The sequence below is a fragment of the Triticum urartu genome, chromosome 3 (assembly GCF_003073215.2).
Source record: "Triticum urartu cultivar G1812 chromosome 3, Tu2.1, whole genome shotgun sequence".
NCBI classification, from domain to species: Eukaryota; Viridiplantae; Streptophyta; class Magnoliopsida; order Poales; family Poaceae; genus Triticum; species Triticum urartu.
The window spans coordinates 128327058-128344954 of record NC_053024.1 but is presented as its reverse complement, the minus strand read 5'-3'; the positions used below and the strand labels follow the sequence as shown (position 1 = coordinate 128344954).

At 45.7% G+C, this 17897-nt stretch overlaps 2 protein-coding genes across 4 annotated transcripts; both read left to right on the top strand.

The window, feature by feature from the left end:
* The first annotated feature begins 429 nt into the window (after window positions 1-429).
* LOC125543268 lies at window positions 430-1137 on the top strand. 2 transcript variants are annotated; one of them, XM_048706564.1, is made up of 3 exons: window positions 431-731; window positions 841-965; window positions 1054-1137. In XM_048706564.1, the coding sequence occupies exons 1-3, from the start codon at window positions 500-502 to the stop codon at window positions 1063-1065; spliced, it is 369 nt and encodes a 122-aa protein (XP_048562521.1). In that variant the 5' UTR covers window positions 431-499; the 3' UTR covers window positions 1066-1137. The 2 variants fall into 2 exon arrangements, with proteins under 2 accessions (XP_048562520.1, XP_048562521.1); XM_048706563.1 differs by having other exon boundaries at window positions 430-731; window positions 841-1137.
* A 242-nt stretch (window positions 1138-1379) lies between these two features.
* Window positions 1380-3268, top strand: LOC125543267. 2 transcript variants are annotated; one of them, XM_048706562.1, is made up of 3 exons: window positions 1380-1445; window positions 1571-1758; window positions 2518-3268. In XM_048706562.1, exons 1-3 carry the CDS (start codon window positions 1439-1441, stop codon window positions 2593-2595), a joined length of 273 nt encoding a protein of 90 aa, XP_048562519.1. In that variant the 5' UTR covers window positions 1380-1438; the 3' UTR covers window positions 2596-3268. The 2 variants fall into 2 exon arrangements, with proteins under 2 accessions (XP_048562519.1, XP_048562518.1); XM_048706561.1 differs by having other exon boundaries at window positions 1382-1493.
* Window positions 3269-17897: the final 14629 nt, after the last annotated feature.

Genomic DNA, 17897 nt, shown 5'->3' with positions numbered 1-17897 from the left:
TTTTCAGTAAATCAATGTAAAAGAATATGTGTTTTGAACATTTACCTTTTGAATATTTAGAGTATGTCAATGCTTATTTTTTATCGTTTAGATATATCCCCGCATCAAAATTTACCTAATTCTATTGTTAGCTAACACGATTACTTAATCATACTTAGTTGGTTTTTATTTATTTATTTTCATAAGATTTTCAACTTCTGCATATCTTGAGAGTGCTGAATTCGATTTATCAAAAATAGATCCAATATTGAACTCAATGGAAAGAGGATAAGCGTCAGAACTGATGGGGTAATACTGAAAAAAAGTCCTGAATGACCTATGTGTGTGTGGGAGTAGAGGGTTATAAATCATGATTATTGAGTTATATGGCCATTTGTTCTTCCTGTTGCAATCGCACGGTCATATTTCCTAGTATATACCTAATATAAGGAAAAGAACAGCCACCCTCGTCTTGTTCACGACCCAACGCGCCGCCGCCAAGGGAACCCCTCGCGTTGCGATGTCGTCAACGGAGATGCGATTCTGCCGGGGATCAGGGGAAACAGTGGATTCGTTTCACGCCTCCCGCTACCCCAGCCCTTCCACGGAGGATCCGGCTTGCCTGCTCCCTCGCCGTGCTCCCACTCCATCCTACGCTTCCACGGAGGACCTAGGGGATCTCCATGATTCGCTGGAGGAGGTGGATGTAGTCGAACTCGACCCCCATGACCAGCCGGCGCGCATGGTCGCAGGTGCGTATGCTTTGCACACTCCTTCACTTTATGCACGCTCCATCGGGAAGGTTTTGGATGGATCTTGTTTGAGTTGATCAATTACTTTGATGTAATTGCGCATATTCAGATCCTGGTCAGATTGCCTGGCATGCCCTGGACCTCAAGTTCCCACGCGAGGAGAGCGAATCAGACTGGAGCGACTGGAAAGAGGGCGATGGCCGACTGATTGACGGGGAGGAGAAAGATTGCCCAGTTACCTATTTATACATCTAGATTCAATTTCCCCGAAATTTCAACTATGTTTAAGTTAACCCCCCGGAATTCTACACTAATTCTTCAGGGAATGAAGTAGTCGATAGCGATGATGATGATGATGACGACGACGACGACAACTGCAATGTTCAAGTCGTTTACGAGGACAAAAGCCCAAACACGAAGATAATCTGCCCAGGTATCTAATTATCTATTCAGTTGAAAACAAAACTCGTAACCACCCACAGATCATCTGCCGATCTATGACACAATGATTCTCCAGGAAAGCTCTATCCTGAGAGCGAAGCAGAGGAAATTGAGCTGGAATGGATTGAGAGCTACTGCAAGCAGATGGGAGAATACTCGAAACTGTTTGATGACATTCTGGCCGGGGGACCACGACCGATTTTTACTTACTTTGCCTCCTTTTCCTATGAAACTGCTCTCTCCCACAACATCTCTATGCTTCATGGATGGCGGGTACTGCTACCACAGTCTTTACAAGACCCATGATACTTCTACCAGCAAGTGCCACTCGTTCCTAGTAATCTGTCTTTGTGCTGTCTGCTTAACAACTCACTTTGGTTCCTAATGTATGTTTGCAGCTGCATCAACTCTTGGATATCGCACACCGCAACAGATGCTACAGTTCTTTTCGATGCGTTTATCAAGCTCTGGGCTCTCCTATCCCATTAGTGTGTATGGAATACTTGCTGTTTGCGACGACTTGGACCAGCGACGGAATTATCTCTTTAACTGTCCTAGAGATACTGCTGTAGAGATTGTGAATCAGGTAAATAAAGCTTGCTTTGTTTACAAAATTGCTGGACGCTGACCTATGATGTTCAACAGCTCAACTCTATGATATTTTATGTCAGTCATCTAAGTTGATTTGTTTTGGATCTATTTATTATTTGCCTGGGTCCATTAAATGATCTGTGAGATGAGCTGCATTTTTTGTAAAAGTAAATAATCAATAGCAAGCATTTGCGCTGTTAAGAAGCACTGCCATTTAACAGATCACATTAGTTTTTATATGATGTGCGTGCTAATACATGTACATACAAATCGTCATCTGGTCAATATACTTAAGTTTAGCACTTTGTCTATTTCTTTTCACAAGTCATGAGTTGACTGCTTGTGTGCATTAAGATGGTTATAACTTTAATCAGCAAGATACTAGGCGTCTGTGGTTACTGATTGTGATTTTCCCAGTCTTAAACTTTTGGGAACGAGACATGGTAATAATATGGTTATAACTTAAACCAGCAAGCTTTTTGTGTATGATAGCGAGGTACCCATTCTTTTGGGACTGAGAGAGGGGTTATAATGTGTGTGAATATTTTGTACCCATTAATCTTTAAGCTCCCGAGATGAATGGGGTCAAAGGGATAAAATGACATTAAAGTCACATGCTTGCTTCCTTTCACCCAATATTTGACTTAGACGAACACGCATGTCTTATATGAGTTTGTTCTGTTGGTACAGTACTAATGTATGTATTTGAAGGTTGATGTAGCTTGTTGGATTCTAATAAGATATCAAATTGCAGGAATCCTTTGACTTGCCTCTTTGTAGCCCGTGTCGAGGAATATATGTACTGGACGAGGCACTACTGATCTCTGGGTAAAGAAGGAAGGGAATGGATCAGCTGACAAGCATATACTTTCTGCATATGCTGAGATTGAAGTCCGTGCAAATTTTGATATTATGCTGGGTGGTCGGATTCCTGGTGTTGATTGCAACTTGGACCTGACATACATGATCATTGCACGAAGTATTGAGGCGGTAGTACAAGTCTATGCAGAGGTTGACCATCCTCATCACGTGAAGTTCACTGCTTTAAGCACTGGCTATGACGATGAGATTGTGCTGTTTGATGACAAGATATCTGGGAGTGTGAAACTGTTCCAACATATTGTCGCGGTTAAGAGAAATGAAAATTTGGATGTTCTTCTAAGAGTCGATGAATCGCTGTTTCAGTGGACTTTTCATGATGAGTATGTTGGACCCGTCAGTTCTCCCGATGATTCAATCCTTCAGTATGGCCAGTTTTTTGTGAGGGTGCTTTTTGCTCCAAAGAACTCTGCATGAAGCCCACCGCCGGCCTCCTGCAAACTGCGATTAAGTGAAGACTCAGTTCTTCAGCTTAGCCAGTTTCTTGTGAGGCTGCTCCAAAGAACTCCACATGAAGACCATCGCCGGCATCCTGACAAACTGCGGTTTAAGTGAAGGGCTGAAGGTGTCCTGTGCCTTCTACTTAGTATAGCATTATAGTCCAGTGTGTTAAGCTGAACCGCTGTAAACCCTCAACATGCTCAATGCGTGCATATTCTCTGCCTGCCTGCTATTGTGTTTTTGACTTGTATCATCCAGTGGTCGTGATGCTGTCGTTGAAACCTTGGCATGCACAATTTGCCAATTTGGTCAGCACAAAGTGCGTTTTGATGTTGGTATGAGACAGGCAAAGTGAAGGCTGAAGGTGTCCTATGCTGTTCTAGACTTCTACTACTTAGTACTCCCTCCGTCCTATAATATAAGAGCGTTTTTGACATTAGTGTAGTGTCAAGAACGCTTTTATATTATGGAACGGGGGGAGTAGTAGTTTTAACCGCTGTAAACGTGATCATGCTCTAAGTTCTGTGGATGCATATTCTTTGCTTGCTTGCTATTTTGTTTTTGACTTGTAATATGTAATATTTTCATTCTAATTTTGATACATCATCCGGTGATTGGTGATGCCGTCGTTGAAACTTAGGCATATGCACCACTCGCCAATTTGGTAAGCGCAAAGTGGGTTTTGACGTTGGTATGGGATAGGCAAGAACCCACTTTTGCCGACCTAATTTAGCATGTCAAACCGAGATTCCAAATTAGGATATCTTCAATGCCGTTCATCAAATCGGACAACCCAAACGTTTGCGGGCACGTCCGGACATGCAACCCTATGCAGCAAATGTCTGCTCTCTTTTTTAACAAGTTACTATAGGGTAAAACACCCCATGGCTCTTCATTTTATTGCAAACAATAAGCTACGATATGCACATGACCCAAGGCCAAAGAAACAGAAAAAGAAAATATTTACAGGCATTACATTCTGCTCTCTTTTTGCTTACCACTTCTGAAAGCAATTCAAGCTTGAAAGTTTTCGGATGTGCCCACCTGCTCGGCCCTGGACAGGACCTCCTCACAACGGCGCCAACGCCCAACGGGGCACATGGTCAGATGGTCTACTCGGCCATGCTGTATTGCGCACGGTTGCCCGATCTTTAGATCCCGCGATACCCAAAAGCCGGACAAATGTGGCAGAAAAGACAGCCGGCCACGACCTATGCCGACAAACGGCCTGGACCATTGCAGTTGCCGTTCGCCTTCACTGGAACCAGCCTCCTCTATTAGAGCATCTACAACCAGACATCTCTTACGTCCGGACGGGCCGGTCACGTTTTCTTAACCCAGATGAACGTCTCAAACGTCCGGGCTAACTGGCACCCTTCATATTTGGCCCAAATATGGGGCGAATATAGAGCGCCCGGGCGCGTCCGGACACGCCCGCCATGTCGGTCTCGGTCTGACGGCAGGGTCCCATGTGGAAACGCACAGAAACCCGTCGGTCTGACGGACGCCGCGTCCTTTGCCGCGATGTGAACGCGGTGTGGTGCTGCTCTGGCTCGCCGCCCAAAACCAAATCCAGCTATTTAAGCCGGCCGGCGTCCCACAACCCTAACCCATCCACCTCCCTCTCTCAGCGCCGCCAGTCCCCTCCCTCTCCTACTCCGGCGTTCTGCCCACGGTCCGACGCTCCGCCCACGCTTCGGCACTCCGTCATGGTCCGGAGCAAGATCACCTACTATGCCATGCTGACGCCGAAGCACCGCTACGAGATCCAGCAGGAGATCTGTGCGAGGCAAGCCGCGTGCGTCGCCCGCATTGCTGCCGTGCTACCTCCGGACTCGTGGGAGCCAGAGGAGGAGCAGCCGAGGAAGAGGAGGAGGAGGAGATGGCTCCGATGAAGATGGAGGAGCGGAGCAGCAGGAGCCGAAGCTGCCAGGCTTCAACATGGAGCAGGCGGAGGTGGAGTTCGCTGTCGCCCAGTCTGACAAGATGGCGGAGCAGTAGGCCATCCTAGAGTCCATCCATGATGAGGCCTATGTGAAGGCCAATCGGGCAGCAGACGGAGTCCGACGCGCTCTTCGCTGAACTCGGCATGGAGATAGAGGCGGAGGAGGCCAGAGTGGAGCAGCCGGAGGCGTGGAAGGAGCCGGAGCTGCAACTGCGGCCCATGCTGCCAGAGCCGGGCACGGAGATCGTCGACATCTCTGACCATGAGTAGCTATGTGATCGACGTAGTACGTAGATTTATTTTAGTTTGCATGTTTTTTGTATGAATTTAAAAATCTAGTATGAGATGTCTGCATGCAACTGTTGAAATTTGAGGCATGTTCGATAACAGTCTACGAACGCGTCCGAATGCATCCACGGATGTTTGAGAAACCAGATTTGTCAAGTCCAACTATAAATGCTGTTAGGCCTTCAGCAAAGGCGACCATTGCTACTGGCACACTGGTCAATAAACGCCCGTCCTCTACAGACGCACGGGAGCCTTTAGCAAAGACGACCATTGCTACTGGCACACTGGTCAATAAACACCCGGCCTCTACAGACGCACGGAAGCGACACTAGAAGGATAGTTCTGCATGGATGGCTCATGTTCGAGAATTGGTCAGGATGCGGCGTCCCATTTGAGGGTTAATTTTGGAGATGCCCTAATAAACTATGCTCCATAATTTTAAGGCTTTACAACCAATTCAGGTTTTTAATTTGGTATTGGATCATCCAATCCAATTTTGATCGGGTCAACACTTTATCAAAGAGCTTTGTAGTTCAATACACTATGCCCTCAAATTTTTTATGCCTCACAATCAACTGAGGCAGTATCAAAGCTAGCATCGGATTATGCCGTAAAAAGAAAGCTAACTTAAGTGATGCATTCTAGTGATTTTTTATATTTTATAAGAAAGAATTACAAAGGCTATTGTTGCTAGGCCTAGGGCTATAGCCCCAACTGCCCTAGGCCCGTCTTTGTCACTGCACTGAGGTTTTTAATTTAGAATTGGATCATTCGATTTTGAACGGGTCAACGATTTCTTAATGAGCTCTTTTAATCAATTAATTATGCTCGTTAGTTTTGGAGCTTTTTCATTCATTGAGATATTCAATTATGAATTTGGTTCATGATTTTGACAAAGTCAATAACTTTTTAAATTTAATCGGCAGCAATCGGCCTATAAAAACGTATGCATCATCTCACCACCTAGAAAAAAAATAACTCCAATATATGATATGTAGCATCAATAGAGTATACGCATCCACGGATGTAGAAAATTCCTCACATAAATATGTGTTCTTTAGCAGATAATATAGAATCACACCGCAAAAGGCCCACCAAAAGACTATTGTAAAATAAAAAGAATATACACTCCTCATCTCCCACACTCGCCAAACGAAGTACTCGTTCTAAAATATAAGGTGCATCTGTTTATTGTAAATCAAATTTGTTTAAGTTGACAAAGGTCAGAGCCCAAAATATCGACATCGGCAATACTAAAAATACAACATTAAAATTTATTTCATGGTGAATCTAATGATAGCGATTTGATATTATGAATATGGACATATTTCTCTACAAATTTGGTCAAACTTATTGAGGTTTGACATTTCTAAAGACTTATATTCTACATCTTTTATATTTTGACGCAAACAGAGTACTCCCTCCATCCATATATATAGGGTCTAATGAATTTTTCAAGACTGCCTTTGACTATTGATAAGATTAATAGTATATGAGTTGTATAATGTGAAAATTTTATCATTGGAAGCTACTTTCACGTAAGAATTTGACAGTATGCTTTGCGTGGTCTTATATTGTTACTCTAACATGTAATTAAAGTTAGCTTGAAAAACACATTAGGCCTTGTATATATGATATGGGGAGTAACTTTTTTATGAAAATTTAACAACACCAACGGAGGCGGCAAAAGCGCGTCAACCTGCAGTTCTACTTGAGAAAAGTCCATTTTAAACGCTGCTATTAATTATACCAGCAGCGCTTTTTCGGAACGCGCTACTATTAATTAGCTGTAGCGGTTTCCCCCCTCCCCGCGCTGCTATATCTTTCATCATTTTCCCTCGCTTTCTACCCCGTTTCAGTTTCAATAAACTGCAATTTCCAGATACTAGGTACTACTAGATATCAATTTCATAAAGCATTATAGGTATTGGGTAGTATTCCCTCCGTTCCAAATTACTCGTCGTGGTTTTAATTCAAATTTGAACTAAAACCACGACGAGGGTTAATTTGGAATAGAGGGATTACTAGATAACAATTTCATATATAGTCAACATGCATCCTCAAGCAGTACAAGGTGATATCGACGACGATCATCATATGTAGTTCTGGATGATATCGATGACGATCAATCATATGTAGTTCTACGATGATATCGACGACATCATATATTGTAGTTCTAGATGATATACGATGACGTCATCAATCCTCAGCCTGGCCGGTGGTTGTTCCTGATAGTAATTAGGAATGGCCTGTCCAACATGAGATTCTTGACAACGAGGAATCTCTTCCACCCAACCGAGGTTTAAGTGTGTGCGACGTCCGTGTCCATGCGGTAAGTACAGGTGGTTGATGACAGGAGCCCCTTGCGGTAAGGCCTAAGTCCCAACTGAGCTTTTCTTCATCAGGCTCGATAACTACAATCATAGATAGGCTTCTTTTGGCAATTTCTGAATAAGAAAAACATATTAATTAATAATAGCCTCGCACATACTTTTGCAAAATATATTTCTATTAAAGTATAGATTTCTACACTATCAAAAGACACAGTACTACACATTTGTACTAAGCATGAATTCTACTAATAAGTATATACGGATTATCTACACTATTAATAGTTTCCTTGGATTCTACACTAATAAGCTTGTTGATCGGACTCTACACTAAAGCATATCATCGACCTAGATTCCAACACAGCATATCATTGGACGTCTACACCTAAGCATATCATCGGATAATTTGCATTTGTAAGTATAACATACCATATCATGCCGATCGACCATGGGTAACTTGTCAGGCGGGTCACGAATGGCACCCCCGACAAAGTCATCACATGGCAGAATTAGGTCCCATAGGTTGCACACCTCCTCCTCGCTTAGCCTCCATTCTTGAGCTAAGAATGGCTTCCATGAAGTGGGTCCTCATCATCTTCATATCGAGTGGGTCCTCATCATCTTGATCATCTTCGTCATCTTCCACCAGGTTGATATAAATGACAGCCAGCTTGGGTCTTTCTGTTGGAGAACGTAGTAATTTCAAAAAAAATTCTTACGCACACGCAAGATCATGGTGATGCATAGCAACGAGAGGGGAGAGTGTTGTCCATGTACCCTCGTAGACCGAAAGCGGAAGCGTTAGCACAACGCGATTGATGTAGTCGTACGTCTTCATGATCCGACCGATCAAGTACCGAACGTACGGCACCTCCGAGTTCAGTACACGTTCAACCCGATGGCGTCCCTCGAACTTCGATCCAGCCGAGTGTTGAGGGAGAGTTTCGTCAGCACGACGGCATGGTGACGATGATGATGTTCTACTGACGCATGGATTCGCCTAAGTACCGCTAGAGTATTATCGAGGTGGATTATGGTGGAGGGGGGCACCGCACACGACTAAAAGATCAAACGATCAATTGTTGTCTCTAGGGTTCCCTCCTGCCCATGTATATAAAGGAGCAAGGGGGGTGCAGCCGGCCAGGAGAGAGGGCGCGCCAGGAGGAGTCTTTCCTAGTTGGATTAGGACTTGGGAGGGGGAAAGAGGAGGGAGAGAGGAAGGAAGGGGGGCGCCGCCCCCTCTCCTTGTCCTATTCGGACTAGGGGGGAGGGGCGCGCGACCCAGCCCTGGCCGCCTCTCCTCTTCTCCGTAAAGGCCCACTAAGGCCCATTAACCTCCCGGGGGGTTCCGGTAACCTCCTGGTACTCCGGTAAAATCCCGATTTCACCCGGAACACTTCCGATATCCAAACATAGGCTTCCAATATATCAATCTTCATGTCTCGACCATTTCGAGACTCCTCGTCATGTCCGTGATCACATCCGGGACTCCGAACAACCTTCGGTACATCAAAACATATAAACTCATAATATAACTGTCATCGAAACGTTAAGCGTGCGGACCCTACGGGTTCGAGAACTATGTAGACATGACCGAGACATATCTCCGGATCAATAACCAATAGCGGAACCTGGATGCTCATATTGGTTCCCACATATTCTATGAAGATCTTTATCGGTCAGACCGCATAACAACATACGTTGTTCCTGTTGGGGAAAGTTGCAGAAAACAAAAATTTCCTACGGTTTCACCAAGATCCATCTAGGAGTTCATCTAGCAACGAGTGATCGGATTGCATCTACATACCTTTGTAGATCACGCGCGGAAGCGTTCAAAGAACGGGGATGAGGAAGTTGTACTCGAGGTGATCCAAATCACCGGAGATCCTAGCGCCGAACGGACGGCACCTCCGTGTTCAACACACGTACGGTCAGCATGACGTCTCCTCCTTCTTGATCCAGCAAGGGGAAGGAGAGGTTGAGGAAGATGGCTCCAGCAGCAGCACGACGGCGTGGTGTGGTGGAGCTGCAGTACTCCGGCAGGGCTTCGCCAAGCTCTATGGAGGAGGAGGAGGTGTTGGAGAGGGAGAGGGAGGCACCAAAGGCGTAGGTTGAGGCCCTCCCTCCCCCCCCACTATATATAGGGGGCCTAGGGGGGGCGCCGGCCCTAGGAGATGCAATCTCCTAGGGGGGCGGCGGCCAAGGGGTGGGGGGCTTGCCCCCCAAGCAAGGGGGCGCCCCCCTTTAGGGTTTCCCCACCCTAGGCGCATGGGCCCTAGGGGAAGTGGCGCCCCAGCCCACTTTGGGCTGGATCCCTTCCCACTTCAGCCCATGGGGCCCTCCGGGATAGGTGGCCCCACCCGGTGGACCCCCGGGACCCTTCCGGTGGTCCCGGTACAATACCGGTGACCCCGAAACTTGTCCCGATGGCCGAAATAGCACTTCCTATATATAATTCTTTACCTCCGGACCATTCCGGAACTCCTCGTGATGTCCGGGATCTCATCCGGGACTCCGAACAATATTCGGGTTACTGCATATACATATCTTCACAACCCTAGCGTCACCGAACCTTAAGTGTGTAGACCCTACGGGTTCGGGAGACAAGCAGACATGACCGAGACGACTCTCCGGTCAATAACCAACAGCGGGATCTGGATACCCATGTTGGCTCCCACATGCTCCACGATGATCTCATCGGATGAACCACGATGTCGAGGATTCAATCAACCCCGTATGCAATTCCCTTTGTCAATCGATATGTTACTTGCCTGAGATTCGATCGTCGGTATCCCAATACCTCGTTCAATCTCGTTACCGGCAAGTCACTTTACTCGTACCGTAATGCATGATCCCGTGACCAGACACTTGGTCACTTTGAGCTCATTATGATGATGCATTACCGAGTGGGCCCAGTGATACCTCTCCGTCATACGGAGTGACAAATCCCAGTCTTGATCCGTGTCAACCCAACAGACACTTTCGGAGATACCCGTAGTATACCTTTATAGTCACCCAGTTACGTTGTGACGTTTGATACACCCAAAGCACTCCTACGGTATCCGGGAGTTACACGATCTCATGGTCAAAGGAAAAGATACTTGACATTGGAAAAGCTCTAGCAAACGAACTACACGATCTTTGTACTATGCTTAGGATTGGGTCTTGTCCATCACATCATTCTCCTAATGATGTGATCCCGTTATCAATGACATCCAATGTCCATAGCCAGGAAATCATGACTATCTGTTGATCAACGAGCTAGTCAACTAGAGGCTTACTAGGGACATATTATGGTCTATGTATTCACACGTGTATTACGATTTCCGGATAATACAGTTATAGCATGAATAAAGACAATTATCATGAACAAAGAAATATAATAATAATGCTTTTATTATTGCCTCTAGGGCATATTTCCAACATCTCCCACTTGCACTAGAGTCAATAATCTAGTTACATTGTGATGAATCGAACACCCATGGAATTCTGGTGTTGATCATGTTTTGCTCTAGGGAGAGGTTTAGTCAACGGATCTGCTACATTCAGGTCCGTATGTACTTTACAAATCTCTATGTCTCCATCTTGAACATTTTCACGAATGGAGTTGAAGCGACGCTTGATGTGCCTTGTCTTCTTGTGAAACCTGGGCTCCTTGGCAAGTGCAATAGCTCCAGTGTTGTCACAGAAGAGCTTGATCGGCCCCGACGCATTGGGTATGACTCCTAGGTCGGTGATGAACTCCTTCACCCAAATTGCTTCATGTGCTGCCTCCGAGGCTGCCATGTACTCCGCTTCACATGTAGATCCCGCCACGACGCTCTGCTTGCAACTGCACCAGCTTACTGCCCCACCATTCAAAATATACACGTATCCGGTTTGTGACTTAGAGTCATCCAGATCTGTGTCGAAGCTAGCGTCGACGTAACCTTTTACGACGAGCTCTTCGTCACCTCCATAAACGAGAAACATTTCCTTAGTCCTTTTCAGGTACTTCAGGATATTCTTGACCGCTGTCCAGTGTTCCTTGCCGGGATTACTTTGGTACCTTCCTACCAAACTTACGGCAAGGTTTACATCAGGTCTGGTACACAGCATGGCATACATAATAGAACCTATGGCTGAGGCATAGGGGATGACGCTCATCTCTTCTATATCTTCTGCCGTGGTCGGACATTGAGCTGAGCTCAATTTCACACCTTGCAACACAGGCAAGAACCCCTTCTTAGACTGATCCATATTGAACTTCTTCAATATCTTATCAAGGTATGTGCTTTGTGAAAGACCTATGAGGCGTCTTGATCTATCTCTGTAGATCTTGATGCCTAATATATAAGCAGCTTCTCCAAGGTCCTTCATTGAAAAACTCTTATTCAAGTAGGCCTTAATGCTGTCCAAAAGTCTATATCATTTCCCATCAAAAGTATGTCATCTACATATAATATGAGAAATGCTACAGAGCTCCCACTCACTTTCTTGTAAACGCAGGCTTCTCCATAAGTCTGCATAAACCCAAACGCTTTGATCATCTCATCAAAGCGAATGTTCCAACTCCGAGATGCTTGCACCAGCCCATAAATCGAGCGTTGGAGCTTGCACACCTTGTCAGCATTCTTAGGATCGACAAAACCTTCCGGCTGCATCATATACAATTCTTCCTTAAGGAAACCATTAAGGAATGCCGTTTTGACGTCCATTTGCCATATCTCATAATCATAGAATGCGGCAATTGCTAACATGATTCGGACGGACTTCAAGCTTCGCTACCGGTGAGAAAGTCTCATCGTAGTCAACCCCTTGAACTTGTCGATAACCCTTAGCGACAAGCCGAGCTTTATAGATGGTCACATTACCATCCGCGTCTGTCTTCTTCTTAAAGATCCATTTATTTTCTATGGCTCGCCGCTCAACGGGCAAGTCAGTCAAAGTCCATACTTCGTTTTCATACATGGATCCTATCTCGGATTTCATGGCTTCCAGCCATTTGTCGGAATCCGGGCCCGCCATCGCTTCTTCATAGTTCGAAGGTTCACCGTTGTCTAACAACATGATTTCCAAGACAGGGTTGCCGTACCACTCTGGTGCGGAACGTGTCCTTGTGGACCTACGAATTTCAGTAGGAGCTTGATCAGAAGTATCTTGATCATCATTATTAACTTCCTCTCTAGTCGGTGCAGGCACCTCAGAACATTTTCTTGAGTTGCGCCATTTTCCGGTTCAAGAGGTAATACTTCATCAAGTTCTACTTTCCTCCCACTTACTTCTTTCGAGAGAAACTCCTTCTCTAGAAAGGATCCATTCTTGGCAACAAAGATCTTGCCTTCGGATCTGAGGTAGAAGGTATACCCAATAGTTTCTTTAGGGTATCCTATGAAGACGCATTTTTCCGACTTGGGTTCGAGCTTTTCAGGTTGAAGTTTCTTGACATAAGCATCGCATCCCCAAACTTTTAGAAACGACAGCTTAGGTTTCTTCCCAAACCATAATTCATACGGTGTCGTCTCAACGGATTTCGACGGAGCCCTATTTAAAGTGAATGCGGCAGTCTCTAAAGCATAGCCCCAAAAAGATAGCGGTAAATCGGTAAGAGACATCATAGATCGCACCATATCTAATAGAGTGCGATTACGACGTTCGGACACACCATTACGCTGAGGTGTTCCAGGCGGCGTGAGTTGTGAAACTATTCCACATTTTCTTAAGTGTGTGCCAAATTCGTGACTCAAGTATTCTCCTCCACGATCTGATCGTAGGAACTTGATTTTCCTGTCACGTTGATTTTCAACCTCACTCTGAAATTCCTTGAACTTTTCAAAGGTCTCAGACTTGTGTTTCATTAAATAGATTATACCCATATCTACTCAAGTCATCAGTGAGGGTGAGAACATAACGATAGCCACCGCGAGCCTCAACACTCATTGGACCGCACACATCAGTATGTATGATTTCCAATAAGTTGGTTGCTCGCTCCATTGTTCCTGAGAACGGAGTCTTGGTCATTTACCCATGAGGCATGGTTCGCACGTGTCAAATGATTCGTAATCAAGAGACTCTAAAAGTCCATCTGCATGGAGCTTCTTCATGCGTTTGACACCTATGTGACCAAGGCGGCAGTGCCACAAGTATGTGGGACTATCATTATCAACCTTACATCTTTTGGTACTCACACTATGAATATGTGTAGCATTACGCTCGAGATTCATTAAGAATAAACCATTCACCATCGGAGCATGACCATAAAACATATCTCTCATATAAATAGAACAACCATTATTCTCGGATTTAAATGAGTAGCCATCTCGAATTAAACGAGATCCTGATACAATGTTCATGCTCAAAGCTGGCACTAAATAACAATTATTGAGGTTTAAAACTAATCCCGTAGGTAAATGTAGAGGTAGCGTGCCGACGGCGATCACATCGACCTTGGAACCATTCCCGACGCGCATCGTCACCTCGTCCTTCGCCAGTCTCCGCTTATTCCGCAGCTCCTGCTTTGAGTTACAAATGTGAGCAACTGCACCGGTATCAAATACCCAGGAGCTACTACGAGTACTGGTAAGGTACACATCAATTACATGTATATCACATATACCTTTCGTTTTGCCGGCCTTCTTGTCCGCTAAGTATTTGGGGCAGTTCCGCTTCCAGTGACCACTTTCCTTGCAATAAAAGCACTCAGTCTCGGGCTTGGGTCCATTCTTTGGCTTCTTCCCGGCAGCTTGCTTGCCGGGCGCGGCAACTCCCTTGCCGTCCTTCTTGAAGTTTCTTCTTACCCTTGCCTTTCTTGAACTTAGTGGTTTTATTCACCATCAACACTTGATGTTCCTTTTTGACTTCTACCTCTGCTGATTTCAGCATTGCAAATACTTCAGGAATGGTATTTTCCATCCCCTGCATATTGAAGTTCATCACAAAGCTCTTGTAGCTCGGTGGAAGCGACTGAAGGATTCTGTCAATGACCGCGTCATCCGGGAGATTAACTCCCAGCTGAGTCAAGCGGTTATGTAACCAGACATAGTGAGTATGTGCTCACTGACAGAACTATTTTCCTCCATCTTACAGCTGAAGAACTTATCGGAGACTTCATATCTCTCGACCCGGGCATGAGCTTGAAAAACCATTTTCAGCTCTTCGAACATCTCATATGCTCCGTGTCTCTCAAAACGCTTTTGGAGCCCCGGTTCTAAGCTGTAAAGCATGCCGCACTGAACGAGGAGTAATCATCAGCACGTGTCTGCCAAGCGTTCATAACGTCTTGGTTCTGTGGGACGGGTGCGTCACCTAGCGGTGCTTCTAGGACATAATCTTTCTTGGCAGCTATGAGGATGATCCTCAGGTTCCGGACCCAGTCCGTGTAGTTGCTGCCATCGTCTTTCAGCTTGGTTTTCTCTAGGAACGCGTTGAAGTTGAGGACTACGTTGGCCATTTGATCTACAAGACATATTGTAAATATTTTAGACTAAGTTCATGATAATTAAGTTCATCTAATCAAATTATTCAATGAACTCCCACTTAGATAGACATCCCTCCAGTCATCTAAGTATAACATGATCCGAGTTAACTAGGCCGTGTCCGATCATCACGTGAGACGGACTAGTCAACATCGGTGAACATCTTCATGTTGATCGTATCTTCTATACGACTCATGCTCGACCTTTCGGTCTTCTGTGTTCCGAGGCCATGTCTGTACATGCTAGGCTCGTCAAGTCAACCTAAGTGTTTGCATGTGTAAATCTGTCTTACACCCGTTGTATGTGAACGTTGGAATCTATCACACCCGATCATCACGTGGTGCTTCGAAACAACGAACTGTCGCAACGGCGCACAGTTAGGGGGAACACTTTCTTGAAATTATTATGAGGGATCATCTTATTTACTACCGTCGTTCTAAGTAAACAAGATGCAAAACATGATAAACATCACATGCAATCAAATAATAAACGTGACATGATATGGCCAATATCACATAGCTCCTTTGATCTCCATCTTGGGGCTCCATGATCATCTTGTCACCGGCTTGACACCATGATCTCCATCATCATGATCTCCATCATCGTGTCTCCATGAAGTTGCTCGCCAACTATTACTTCTACTACTATGGCTAACACGTTTAGCAATAAAGTAAAGTAATTTACATGGCGTTTCTCAATGACACGCAGGTCATACAAAAAATAAAGACAACTCCTATGGCTCCTGCCGGTTGTCATACTCATCGACATGCAAGTCGTGATTCCTATTACAATAGCATGAACATCTCATACATCACATATATATCATTCATCACAACTTTGGCCATATCACATCACAAAACACTTGCTGCAAAAACAAGTTAGACGTCCTCTAATTGTTGTTGCAAGTTTTACGTGGCTGCAATAGGGTTCTAGCAAGAACGTTTTCTTACCTACGTGAAAGCCACAACGTGATTTGTCAACTTCTATTTACCCTTCATAAGGACCCTTTTCATCGAATCCGCTCCAACTAAAGTGGGAGAGACAGACACCCGCCAGCCACCTTATGCAACTAGTGCATGTCAGTCGGTGGAACCGGTCTCACGTAAGCGTACGTGTAAGGTTGGTCCGGGCCGCTTCATCCCACAATACCGTTGAAGCAAGATAAGACTAGTAGCGGCAAGAAAGTTGACAACATCAACGCCCACAACAAATTGTGTTCTACTCGTGCAAGAGAACTACGCATAGACCTAGCTCATGATGCCACTGTTGGGGAACGTTGCAGAAAACAAAAATTTTCCTACGGTTTCACCAAGATCCATCTATGAGTTCATCTAGCAACGAGTGATCGGATGCATCTACATACCTTGTAGATCACACGCGGAAGCGTTCAAAGAACGGGGATGAGGAAGTCGTACTCGACGTGATCCAAATCACCGGAGATCCTAGCGCCGAACGGACGGCACCTCCGCGTTCAACACACGTACGGTCAGCGTGACGTCTCCTCCTTCTTGATCCAGCAAGGGGGAGGAGAGGTTGAGGAAGATGGCTCCAGCAGCAGCACGACGGCGTGGTGGTGATGGAGCTGCAGTACTCCGGCAGGGCTTCGCCAAGCTCTATGGAGGAGGAGGAGGTGTTGGAGAGGGAGGCACCAAGCGCAGGTCTGAGCCCTCCTCCCCCCCACTATATATAGGGGCCTAGGGGGCGGCGGCCAAGGGGTGGGGGGCTTGCCCCCCAAGCAAGGGGGCGCCCCCCTTTTAGGGTTTCCCCCACCCTAGGCGCATGGGCCCTAGGGGAAGTGGCGCCCCAGCCCACTTTGGGCTGGATCCCTTCCCACTTCAGCCCATGGGGCCCTCCAGGATAGGTGGCCCCACCCGGTGGACCCCCGGGACCCTTCTGATGGTCCCGGTACAATACCGGTGATTTCCGAAACTCTCCCGATGGCCGAAACTGCACTTCCTATATATAATTCTTTACCTCTGGACCATTCCGAAACTCCTCATGACGTCCGGGATCTCATTCGGGACTCCGAACAACTTTCTAATTACTGCATATTCATATCTCTACAACCCTAGCGTCACCGAACCTTAAGTGTGTAGACCCTACGGGTTCAGGAGACATGTAGACATGACCGAGACGGCTCTCCGGTCAATAACCAACAGCGGGATCTGGATACCCATGTTGGCTCCCACATGCTCCTCGATGATATCATCGGATGAACCATGATGTCGAGGATTCAATCAACCCCGTATACAATTCCCTTTGTCAATAGGTACGTTACTTGCCCGAGACTCGATCGTTGGTATCCCAATACCTCGTTCAATCTCATTACCGGCAAGTCACTTTACTCGTACCATAATGCATGATCCCGTGACAACACTTGGTCACTTTGAGCTCATTGTGATGATGCATTACCGAGTGGGCCCAGAGATACCTCTCCGTCATACGGAGTGACAAATCCCAGTCTTGATCCATGTCAACCCAACAGACATTTTCGGAGATACCCGTAGTATACCTTTATAGTCACCCAGTTACGTTGTGACGTTTGGTACACCCAAAGCACTCCTACGGTATCCGGGAGTTACACGATCTCATGGTCTAAGGAAAAGATACTTGACATTGGAAAAACTCTAGCAAACGAACTATACGATCTTGTGCTATGTTTAGGATCGGGTCTTGTCCATCACATCATTCTCCTAATGATGTGATCTCGTTATCAATGACATCCAATGTCCATAGTCAGGAAACCATGACTATCTATTGATCAACGAGCTAGTCAACTAGAGGCTTACTAGGGACA

Coding starts and splice junctions, on each gene's coding strand:
- LOC125543268 (XM_048706563.1), top strand. CDS start 500: ATGTCGTCAACGGAGATGCGATTCTGCCGGGGATCAGGGGAAACAGTG. Junction 732..840: donor GCCGGCGCGCATGGTCGCAG/GTGCGTATGCTT, acceptor GCGCATATTCAG/ATCCTGGTCAGATTGCCTGG.
- LOC125543267 (XM_048706561.1), top strand. CDS start 1,439: ATGGCGGGTACTGCTACCACAGTCTTTACAAGACCCATGATACTTCTA. Junction 1,494..1,570: donor CATGATACTTCTACCAGCAA/GTGCCACTCGTT, acceptor GTATGTTTGCAG/CTGCATCAACTCTTGGATAT. Junction 1,759..2,517: donor CTGTAGAGATTGTGAATCAG/GTAAATAAAGCT, acceptor ATCAAATTGCAG/GAATCCTTTGACTTGCCTCT.